Consider the following 12,500-nt stretch of genomic DNA (forward strand, 5'->3'; position numbering starts at 1 on the left):
CTTTAGCTAACATGTAAAGGAGATGCCTTTAGCTAAGATGTAAAGGAGATGCCTTTAGCTAACATGTAAAGGAGATGCCTTTAGCTAACATGTAAAGGAGATGCCTTTAGCTAACATGTAAAGGAGATGCCTTTAGCTAAGATGTAAAGGAGATGCCTTTAGCTAACATGTAAAGGAGATGCCTTTAGCTAACATGTAAAGGAGATGCCTTTAGCTAACATGTAAAGGAGATGCCTTTAGCTAAGATGTAAAGGAGATGCCTTTAGCTAAGATGTAAAGGAGATGCCTTTAGCTAAGATGTAAAGGAGATGCCTTTAGCTAAGATGTAAAGGAGATGCCTTTAGCTAACATGTAAAGGAGATGCCTTTAGCTAACATGTAAAGGAGATGCCTTTAGCTAACATGTAAAGGAGATGCCTTTAGCTAACATGTAAAGGAGATGCCTTTAGCTAACATGTAAAGGAGATGCCTTTAGCTAACATGTAAAGGAGATGCCTTTAGCTAACATGTAAAGGAGATGCCTTTAGCTAACATGTAAATGAGATGCCTTTAGCTAACATGTAAAGGAGATGCCTTTAGCTAACATGTAAAGGAGATGCCTTTAGCTAACATGTAAAGGAGATGCCTTTAGCTAACATGTAAAGGAGATGCCTTTAGCTAACATGTAAAGGAGATGCCTTTAGCTAACATGTAAAGGAGATGCCTTTAGCTAACATGTAAAGGAGGTCAAAAGTATGTACATGTAGGTATCGTTAAAGTGACTGTGCTTATAAGATAAACAGAGAGTAGCAGCAGCATAAAAGAGGGGGACACACACAATGTAAATAGGTTGGGTAACCATTGGTTACCTGTTCAGGAGTCTTATGAAAAAGTTATATTTTTTGGGTTCAGCGAAGAAGAACCTCTAGAGTTCTGATCAACGAAAGGTTAATGTTTTGAGGTTTTGACGTGGTGAACCCAGCAGCAGTTTTTTTCCAGCTCACGGGATTCAAACCAGCCACCTTTCAGACACAGCTCCAACTCCTTAGCCACTGGGTGAAAACCTGAGTTAATCTTCAGAAATAAGCCTTAGTTAATCTGCCAAAATGAAGACAAAATGCTCTGCAGACAAACATGGTATTACTTGTTATGCAAAATTATCATACATAACTCATCGCCAAAAGCACAAGACATACTGTTGCATGTAGGTCTATATTATTTATGGGTTGATCACATAGAAATATAAAAACATTATTTTTAATTACTGCAATGCAATTACATGTGGCTCAGGAACCACTGACTCACTGCATGATTCTATAGTATTATCAAGACACCTGCTGTTAACTCTTAACTACTTAGGACAGCTGCTGTTAACTCTTAACTACTTAGACAGCTCACGAGGTGTCCTAAATATCTGCTGACTAGGTGGGTAGGTAATTTAGGTAATGGGTAGGTAACTAGGTAATTTATACTCATTAGTGTAAAATGTCTTTATTCTCAGCACTTATACGACCAATTTTCTACTCTGAGACACTTTGTGTATATGGTCCCAGATCTCAAAATATTGTTATAAAAAAACTGAATGTTTGATCTCAAAACGTTGTTATAATTTTGTAAAAATGTTTGTTAAACATAATAATAAAAAAATGAATATTACTAATGTAACCCACTGTAAAGACTGGGTTTAGGTTATTGTGTTGCACAGCTCATGTCCGCGTCCCCGTACAGAACTGTCCGCGTCCCCGTACAGAACTGTCCGCGTCCCCGTACAGAACTGTCCGCGTCCCCGTACAGAACTGTCCGCGTCCACGTTCGGTGTGAATATTGTCCGGTTACGCGCAGAGTGGACTGAGGTGATCTTGGGGAATATGACGGAGTTTGTTAGTGTTGAGACACCGAAGTTTATTGTTCAATTTGCTTTTTTCTTTACGGTGAGGGACAGTGTGAGTGTAGCCAGATCCTTTTCACTCTCTATCCTTGTTTCAATTTGTGTTTCACCGGATTCATCATCGAGACGAGGGACAGACGAACGACCTGCTAGCCAATCGGTACAGCTCGGTAAGCTAGCTAGCTACTCTACCAGCAGCATCCTAGCTAGTCGGTACAGCTCGGTAAGCTAGCTAGCTACTCTACCAGCAGCATCCTAGTTACCATAGCTATCTACATCGCTTCTCCCTCTCTCATTGACGGATGCTGGCTACCTCTGTCCGGTTCTCCTCTCTTCACTAGATGGACGGTAACTTTAGTGTTTAACCCCTCTGTGTTCAAGGACCGAACGTTTGAATATTATTTTCAGAGCGCCTCAATAGCAGGTATTGAACCCCAGGTAAATAATCACTAGTCAGAACCTCAACCTCAATATACATTCATTATAAAAAATATATTTAATATCTGATATTGTGAGTAAACAACCTCGAGAGTGCGTCTTCCAGCCCTCCAATAAATTACATCATTCAACCCTCCCGGTTAGTAAATGTACCTCAACATGCCCCGGAGAAGGCAGAGTAACGACACCAGCCTTTTAGCGGGGCTGACAGACTGACTTACAACGCTCGCGTCGATAAATTCATCTCGTCATTTTAAATGACACACTGCTCTCGCGCCATTAACTAACGTCTGGAAGTCAGTTATATTTGTGACGCAGTTCGCGCTGCATCTCCTCATTGGTTTATAGAAGCAGGTACCCACGCGCCATTAACTAACGTCTGGAAGTCAGTTATATTTGTGACGCAGTTCGCGCTGCATCTCCTCATTGGTTTATAGAAGCAGGTACCCACGCGCCATTAACTAACGTCTGGAAGTCAGTTCTATTTGTGAAACTCTTCTTATGTTTCCCCATCTGAGCTCAGAGTAGATGAGAGATGTAATGTTTGTCTCTGTTGTGTTGAAGCCCAATCAAGCAGGAGAGACCAGCCTCCCCTGTTCCCAGCTGTGTGTCCATGAAGAGTGACCAGTCTATGGAACCTCCTATAGAGATTAGAGAGGGAGACTTTTCTACTGAACAAAGGTAAGAAGAACTCATGGGTCCTGGTCAGTGAGTTAAACAACACTGTCTCTAGTCATTTCTCCTCCCATTTTCCCATTTATTGTTGTTGTTTTCATAATCCATAGGCTCATCATTTTGTCCATTTTCATAGTCCTAAAACAATATTAAACAAACACAACATTCCCTCCCTGTGTGTGTGTGTGTGTGTGTGTGTGTGTGTGTGTGTGTGTGTGTGTGTGTGTGTGTGTGTGTGTGTGTGTGTGTGTGTGTGTGTGTGTGTGTGTGTGTGTGTGTGTACCTGGTACCCTGCACATTGACTCAGTACTGGTACTCCTTATAGTCTCATTATTACCTCAACTACCTGGTACCCTGCACATTGACTCAGTACTGGTACTCCTTATAGTCTCATTATTACCTCAACTACCTGGTACCCTGCACATTGACTCAGTACTGGTACTCCTTATAGTCTCATTATTACCTCAACTACCTGGTACCCTGCACATTGACTCAGTACTGGTACTCCTTATAGTCTCATTATTACCTCAACTACCTGGTACCCTGCACATTGACTCAGTACTGGTACTGGTCTCCTTATAGTCTCATTATTACCTCAACTACCTGGTACCCTGCACATTGACTCAGTACTGGTACTCCTTATAGTCTCATTATTACCTCAACTACCTGGTACCCTGCACATTGACTCAGTACTGGTACTCCTTATAGTCTCATTATTACCTCAACTACCTGGTACCCTGCACATTGACTCAGTACTGGTACTCCTTATAGTCTCATTATTACCTCAACTACCTGGTACCCTGCACATTGACTCAGTACTGGTACTCCTTATAGTCTCATTATTACCTCAACTACCTGGTACCCTGCACATTGACTCAGTACTGGTACTCCTTATAGTCTCATTATTACCTCAACTACCTGGTACCCTGCACATTGACTCAGTACTGGTACTCCTTATAGTCTCATTATTACCTCAACTACCTGGTACCCTGCACATTGACTCAGTACTGGTACTCCTTATAGCCTCATTATTACCTCAACTACCTGGTACCCTGCACATTGACTCAGTACTGGTACTCCTTATAGTCTCATTATTACCTCAACTACCTGGTACCCTGCACATTGACTCAGTACTGGTACTCCTTATAGTCTCATTATTACCTCAACTACCTGGTACCCTGCACATTGACTCAGTACTGGTACTCCTTATAGTCTCATTATTACCTCAACTACCTGGTACCCTGCACATTGACTCAGTACTGGTACTCCTTATAGTCTCATTATTACCTCAACTACCTGGTACCCTGCACATTGACTCAGTACTGGTACTCCTTATAGCCTCATTATTACCTCAACTACCTGGTACCCTGCACATTGACTCAGTACTGGTTCTCCTTATAGCCTCATTATTACCTCAACTACCTGGTACCCTGCACATTGACTCAGTACTGGTACTCCTTATAGTCTCATTATTACCTCAACTACCTGGTACCCTGCACATTGACTCAGTACTGGTTCTCCTTATAGTCTCATTATTCGTGTCAACGAGCGTCTAGAAGTCAGTTCTATTTGTGACGCAGATCGCACTGCATCTCATTGGTTTATAGGAGCAGGTGCCATCTCCTCATTGGTTTATAGAAGCAGGTACCCACATGCCATCTCCTCATTGGTTTATAGAAGCAGGTACCCACGTGCCATCTCCTCATTTATCAAAAAAACTTAACAAACATAACTTCTTTAAACAATAAAAGCTAATTTACAAACATTTCTGAAAATGGATATATAGCTTTTTGGAATGAAACTCTTATGTTTCCCCATCTGAGCTCAGAGAAGATGAGAGATGTAATGTTTGTCTCTGTTGTGTTGAAGCCCAATCAAGCAGGAGAGACCAGCCTCCCCTGTTCCCAGCTGTGTGTCCATGAAGAGTGACCGGTCTATGGATCCTCCTATAGAGTTTAGAGAGGGAGACTTTTCTACTGAACAAAGGTAAGAAGAACTCATGGGTCCTGGTCAGTGAGTTAAACAACACTGTCTCTAGTCATTTCTCCTCCCATTTTCCCATTTATTGTTGTTGTTTTCATAATCCATAGGCTCATCATTTTGTCCATTTTCTTAGTCCTAAAACAATATTAAACAAACACAACATTCCCTCCCTGTGTGTGTGTGTGTGTGTGTGTGTGTGTGTGTGTGTGTGTGTGTGTGTGTGTGTGTGTGTGTGTGTGTGTGTGTGTGTGTGTGTGTGTGTGTGTGTGTGTGTGTGTGTGTGTGTGTGTGTGTGTGTGTGTGTGTGTGTGTGTGTGTGTGTGTGTGTGTGTGTGTGTGTACTCCCTGGATGAGGAGATGTAATCTCATGTTTTGTCCACAGAAACCAACAGGAGAGATCAGAGTCAGAGATTCTCAGTGGTCAGTCTTCCCAGAGTCATCAAACAGACCTGGCCTCCATATTCAGTGTATGTGGTCCTGTTATGTACATTTGTTTTTGTTTACCTCAAGTAAAGTTGATCTGTCAGTCACTCATTAATGTGTTAATGAGAACGCATTTGTCTCTTGCTTAACTTATTTACTTTATTTATTTCAGTTGCTTGAAGAGAAAATTCTGACATTTGTGAAGAACGAGCTGAAGATGTTCAAGAGGATTCTTAGTCCAGAACTCCCAGAAGGCTTTGAGAGTCAGAAGCAGGATAAGGAAGTGGTGGACGCTGAAGATGAGAAGCAGGAGAGCAGTGCCAGAGAGGGGGCTCTGAAGATCACACTGCACATCCTGAGGAAAATGAACCAGAAGGAGCTTGCTGACACACTGGAGAAATGTAAGATCTGTCTGCCTCATGTTGAATGATGTTTTATAACATTTAAAAGCTGTAGCCAAAGTACAGCTAAAGTAGCTGTGTAACTCAATGATATTGTAGCAGCCTTAACACAACACCTAGTGACCTCATCAAGTAGCAGCAGGGATGTGTTGTGGTGATTCATTTAGAGAGAGAGAGAACATTAATAATACCATCAATAACACCAATAATAATATAATCAGTCACACCAGTCTATAACGCATTATGAAAACATTTACACATTTATACAGTCGGTTAATAGAATACATTATTATAATGTACAACTTTAAAACAGTCCTACAATACTGTAGACATTAAAACAGACATAATATTAATATCCTCTGTTATTTCTAGATTCAGATGAGCTTGCTGTGATTTGCCAACGTGAACTCAAATCTAATCTAAAGAAGAAGTTTCAATGTATATTTGAGGGGATCGCTCAACAAGGAAACCCAACACTTCTCAATAAGATCTACACAGAGCTCTACATCACAGAGGGTGGAACAGGAGAGGTCAATAATGAACATGAGCTGAGACAGATTGAGACAACAACCAGGAAACAAGCAAGACCAGAGACTGCAATCAAATGTAACGACATCTTCAAACCCTTAACTGGACAAGACAAACTTATCAGAACTGTGCTGACAAAGGGAGTCGCTGGCATTGGAAAAACAGTCTCTGTGCAGAAGTTCATTCTGGACTGGGCTGAAGGAAAAGCAAATCAGGATGTCCAATTTGTATTTTCATTCCCTTTTCGGGAGCTGAATTTAATGAAAGAGGATAAACACACTTTCATTGAACTTCTTAATCACTTCTCAATGGAAACTAAACAATCAGGAATCTCCAACTACAACAAGTACAAAGTTCTGTTCATCTTTGATGGTCTGGATGAGTGCCGACTGCCCCTAGACTTCCAGAAGAACAAGATCTGTTGGGACGTCACAGAGTCAACCTCAGTGGATGTTCTGCTGACAAATCTCATCAGGGGAAATCTGCTTCCCTCTGCTCTCCTCTGGATAACTACCCGACCTGCAGCAGCCAATAAGATCCCTTCAGGGTGTGTTGACCAGGTGACAGAGGTACGAGGGTTCAATGACCCACAGAAGGAGGAGTACTTCAGGAAGAGATTCAGTGATGAGGACCTGGCCAGCAGAATCATCTCACACATAAAGACATCAAGGAGCCTCCACATCATGTGCCACATTCCAGTCTTCTGTTGGATTTCTGCTATAGTCCTTGAACACATGCTGAAACACAAGAGAGAAGAGATGCCCAAGACTCTGACTGAGATGTACACACACCTTGTGGTGTTTCATACCAAACAGAAGAATGAAAAGTATCTTGGGAAAGAAGAGACAGGTCCACACTGGAATAAAGAGAGCATTCTGTCACTGGGAAAACTGGCTTTTCAACAGCTTGTGAAGGGCAATCTGATTTTCTATGAAGAAGACCTGACAGAGGCTGGCATTGATGTCAATGAAGCCTCAGTGTACTCAGGATTGTGCACACAGCTCTTTAAAGAGGAATGTGTGCTGTACCAGGACAAGGTGTTCTGCTTTGTTCATCTGAGCATTCAGGAGTTTCTGGCTGCTGTATATGTGTTCCTCTCATTCATCAACAACAATGAGAATCTCATGGACAAACTGAAAACAAACGACGAGCCTGAAGTTGCTTTCTACAAGAGTGCTGTGGATAAAACGTTACAAAGTGAGACAGGAAACTTAGACCTTTTCCTCCGCTTCCTTCTGGGCCTCTCACTGGAGTCCAATCAGAAGCACTTACGAGGTCTACTGACAAAGTCAAGAAGCAGCTCACAGACCCATGGAGAAACAGTCAAGTACATCAAGGAGAAGATCAGGGAGAATCCCTCTCCAGAGAGGAGCATCAATCTGTTCCACTGTCTGAATGAACTGAATGACCATTCTCTAGTGGAGGAGATCCAAAGCTACCTGAGATCAGGAAGTCTCTCAAAACCCAACCTGTCACCTGCACAGTGGTCAGCTCTGGTCTTTGTGTTGCTGACTTCAGAAAAGGAGCTGGATGTGTTTGACCTGAAGAAATACTCCAGATCAGAGGAAGGTCTTCTGAGGCTGCTGCCAGTGGTCAAAGCCTCCAGAGCTGCTCTGTGAGTAAATAAAATGACATATAAGAACTAATCATCAGGAAGAAAGATTCAGTTTAGAGAAAAATATGTAATATAATATGTATATAATATTATATTGAATAACATACTGAATCAATAATTCAATAAATTAATGGATTTTCACATTAGTATAACAATATGACCATACAATTCTAGGAGACGGAAGATGAATCTATTTGTCGTTTGAGAGAATAAACCAAATGCATCTGCCATTGTCCTTCGACACTACTGGTGTTAAATTGTGTGTTTGTGAAGTCATGATGATCTCTTTGTCAGGCTGTCAGGCTGTCTAGTCACAGAGGAAGGCTGTGCTTCTCTGGTCTCAGCTCTGAGGTCAAACCCCTCACACCTGAGAGAGCTGGACCTGAGTAACAACGACCTGAAGGATTCAGGAGTGAAGCTGCTCTCTGCTGGACTGGGGAATCCCCACTGTAAACTGGAGACTCTGAGGTCAGTATTCCTGTAGTTGGTCAACAAGTGATAACTGTTCACCAGATCTATACATGTTTCTATATTTCATTTGAAAAAGTCACAATTACATGATGATCTCTTTGCAGGCTGTCAGGCTGTCTAGTCACAGAGGAAGGCTGTGCTTCTCTGGTCTCAGCTCTGAGGTCAAACCCCTCACACCTGAGAGAGCTGGACCTGAGCTACAATCACCCAGGAGACTCAGGAGTCAGACTGCTCTCTGCTGGACTGGAGGATCCACACTGCAGACTGGAGAAACTCAAGTATGTAGAGGGTTTATGTCAATGTTCATATCAGACATGTTGGACTTATCAGGCTGGTTAAGACAAACATTCTGACCACCACTTGGACAAAGGTATATGCTCTGTGTGTGTGTGTCCAGTGTGTGTGTGTCCTGTGTGTGTGTGTCCTGTGTGTGTCCATTGTGTTTGGCCATTGTGTGTGTCCTTTCAAACACACACGGGCATACTTTACACACGCACACACTGGACACACTGGCAAGACACCCTCACTGAACACACACTTAACACACACTGGACACACTGGCAAGAAACACTCACTAAACACACACTTAACACTCACTGAACACACATAGGACACCAACAGGACACACACACACACACACACACACACACACACACACACACACACACACACACACACACACACACACACACACACACACACACACACACACACACACACACACACACACACACACACACACACTGGACACAATATGTTGCTCATTACCTTCCACAGCAATAATCGTTTCACCACAGGGGTGTTGTGGTTAACTAACTAAATATTCTGTTAATTTCACATATCAATCACAATTAAAGGTTCATTTTCCTTTTTCATGTACATTCTACTTGTGAAATGAACAGTGTGTTTGTGAAGTCATGATGATCTCTTTGTCAGGCTGTCAGGCTGTGGAGTCACAGAGGAAGGCTGTGCTTCTCTGGTCTCAGCTCTGAGGTCAAACCCCTCACACCTGAGAGAGCTGGACCTGAGTAACAATGACCTGAAGGATTCAGGAGTGAAGCTGCTCTCTGCTGGACTGGGGAATCCCCACTGTAAACTGGAGACTCTGAGGTCAGTATTAGCAGATATGAAAGCACTTTATGTATGTAGTTCTCCCATTTGAAAAGTCGTAATTATTTGGTTATATTCACTTATAGTTTATTAAAGTAGTCATACGTTTAGTATTTGGTCCCATATTCCATGCCTGCAGTGATTACATCAAGCTTGTGATTCTACTAACTTGTTGAATTAATTTGCAGTTTGTCTTGGTTGTGTTTTAGATGTTTTCCTAATAGAAACTGGATGGTGAATAATGTCCTGTCATTTTGGAGTCACTTCACTTGTATTGTCAGTAAGAATAGAATATGTTTCTGAACACTCCTACATTCATGTGGATGGTACCATGATTATGGATAATAATGAATGAATCGAGAATAATGATGAATGATGAAGTTACAGAGGCACAAAGATCAGACCCCCTCTGTTATTGGTAATGGTGAGAGGTTAGCATGTTTTGTTGTAGTCTCTGTTATTGGTAATGGTGAGAGGTTAGCATGTTTTGTTGTAGTCTCTGTTATTGGTAATGGTGAGAGGTTAGCATGTTTTGTTGTAGTCTCTGTTATTGGTAATGGTGAGAGGTTAGCATGTTTTGTTGTAGTCTCTGTTATTGGTAATGGTGAGAGGTTAGCATGTTTTGTTGTATCCTCTGTTATTGGTAATGGTGAGAGGTTAGCATGTTTTGTTGTAGTCTCTGTTATTGGTAATGGTGAGAGGTTAGCATGTTTTGTTGTAGTCTCTGTTATTGGTAATGGTGAGAGGTTAGCATGTTTTGTTGTAGTCTCTGTTATTGGTAATGGTGAGAGGTTAGCATGTTTTGTTGTAGTCTCTGTTTTATTGGTAATGGTGAGAGGTTAGCATGTTTTGTTGTAGTCTCTGTTATTGGTAATGGTGAGAGGTTAGCATGTTTTGTTGTAGCCTCTGTTATTGGTAATGGTGAGAGGTTAGCATGTTTTGTTGTAGTCTCTGTTATTGGTAATGGTGAGAGGTTAGCATGTTTTGTTGTAGCCTCTGTTATTGGTAATGGTGAGAGGTTAGCATGTTTTGTTGTAGCCTCTGTTATTGGTAATGGTGAGAGGTTAGCATGTTTTGTTGTAGCCTCTGTTATTGGTAATGGTGAGAGGTTAGCATGTTTTGTTGTAGCCTCTGTTATTGGTAATGGTGAGAGGTTAGCATGTTTTGTTGTAGTCTCTGTTATTGGTAATGGTGAGAGGTTAGCATGTTTTGTTGTATTCTCTGTTATTGGTAATGGTGAGAGGTTAGCATGTTTTGTTGCCACTATTTTCACCACCATGGTGAAAGTTTAAGCTAATATAATAATAGTAATAATAATAACCAAAGAATATCAGTGTGATTTTAATATGATTTGACTCTTTGCAGGCTGCCAGGCTGTCTAGTCACAGAGGAAGGCTGTGCTTCTCTTGTCTCAGCTCTGAGGTCAAACCCCTCACACCTGAGAGAGCTGGACCTGAGCTACAATCACCCAGGAGACTCAGGAGTCAGACTGCTCTCTGCTGGACTGGAGGATCCACACTGTAGACTGGAGAAACTCAAGTATGTAGAGGGTTTATGTCAATATTCATATCAAACCTATAACATGTTTTGTTAACTCATGCAAATAGGTGCATAAACCCACTGTAAAGGGGGGCAGGAAAAGGGGCTGAGCTGGACCCAAGAGAAAGAAACAAATATCCCAAAACACCCCAAAGCTAGACGAGCCTACTTCAATACAGCTAACTAACTAACCAAAAATACAGGGGGTACAGTGTAACTAGTGACTAGTGTTCTTAGACAAAGTTTACCAACGGGTAGCCCAACAAATTGATTGAGACACAGAGAGATTGAGACACAGAGAGATTGAGACACAGAGAGATTGAGACACAGAGAGATTGAGACACAGGGAGATTGAGACACAGGGAGATTGAGACACAGAGAGATTGAGACACAGAGAGCTCAATCCACAGAGAGATCGAGACACAGAGAGATTGAGACACAGGGAGATTGAGACACAGGGAGATTGAGACACAGAGAGATTGAGACACAGAGAGCTCAATCCACAGAGAGATCGAGACACAGAGAGATCGAGACACAGAGAGATCGAGACACAGAGAGATCGAGACACAGAGAGATTGAGACACAGGGAGATTGAGACACAGAGAGATTGAGACACAGAGAGATTGAGACACAGAGAGATTGAGACACAGGGAGATTGAGACACAGAGAGATTGAGACACAGGGAGATTGAGACACAGGGAGATCGAGACACAGAGAGATTGAGACACAGAGAGATTGAGACACAGGGAGATTGAGACACAGAGAGATTGAGACACAGAGAGATTGAGACACAGGGAGATCGAGACACAGAGAGATCGAGACACAGAGAGATTGAGACACAGAGAGATCAATCCACAGAGAGAATGAGACACAGAGAGATCAATCCACAGAGAGAACAACTGACTGGGTATTTAAACCAAAGGAGAGGTGTGTCTTCTTCTGGGAAAGGGGATGTGACTGTAATTTCAAACAAGGAGGTGTGTCTTCTGGGAAAGGGGATGTGATTGGGTAATGGAAACAGGAGGAGGTGTGTCTTCTGGGAAAGGGGATGTGATTGGGTAATGGAAACAGGAGGAGGTGTGTCTTCTGGGAAAGGGGATGTGATTGGGTAATGGAAACAGGAGGCGGTGTGTCTTCTGGGAAAGGGGATGTGATTGGGTAATGGAAACAGGAGGAGGTGTGTCTTCTGGGAAAGGGGATGTGATTGAGAAAAGGAGCAGGTGTCTTCAGATTAGCGACTGATTGGGGAATGATGATTGTTAGGACAAACATTCTTACCTTGGACAAAGTTCTATGCTGACTGTGTGTGTGTGTGTGTGTCTCAATACATGTGTTTGTTTGTGTCTAAATTGTCCATGGTGTGACTGTCAACTGTGTGTGTTGTCTGATACACTCACTTTGTTTGACTGATACTTTTTCCACTGGTCTGTGACACACACACACACACACAC

General features: G+C 42.2%; 1 protein-coding gene across 1 annotated transcript in view; it reads left to right on the plus strand.

The window, feature by feature from the left end:
* The window catches only part of LOC124020873 (NLR family CARD domain-containing protein 3-like), a 14,980-nt gene that overhangs the window by 723 nt on the left and 1,757 nt on the right, over positions 1 to 12,500 (plus strand). The window contains 7 exon segments of the mRNA XM_046336169.1: positions 2,869 to 2,985; positions 4,849 to 4,965; positions 5,345 to 5,429; positions 5,558 to 5,786; positions 6,159 to 7,929; positions 8,224 to 8,397; positions 8,505 to 8,678. Of these exon segments, the coding sequence (XP_046192125.1) occupies positions 2,869 to 2,985; positions 4,849 to 4,965; positions 5,345 to 5,429; positions 5,558 to 5,786; positions 6,159 to 7,929; positions 8,224 to 8,397; positions 8,505 to 8,678 (2,667 nt within the window).

Source organism: Oncorhynchus gorbuscha, unplaced genomic scaffold (assembly GCF_021184085.1).
Source record: "Oncorhynchus gorbuscha isolate QuinsamMale2020 ecotype Even-year unplaced genomic scaffold, OgorEven_v1.0 Un_scaffold_961, whole genome shotgun sequence".
Taxonomy (NCBI): Eukaryota; Metazoa; Chordata; class Actinopteri; order Salmoniformes; family Salmonidae; genus Oncorhynchus; species Oncorhynchus gorbuscha.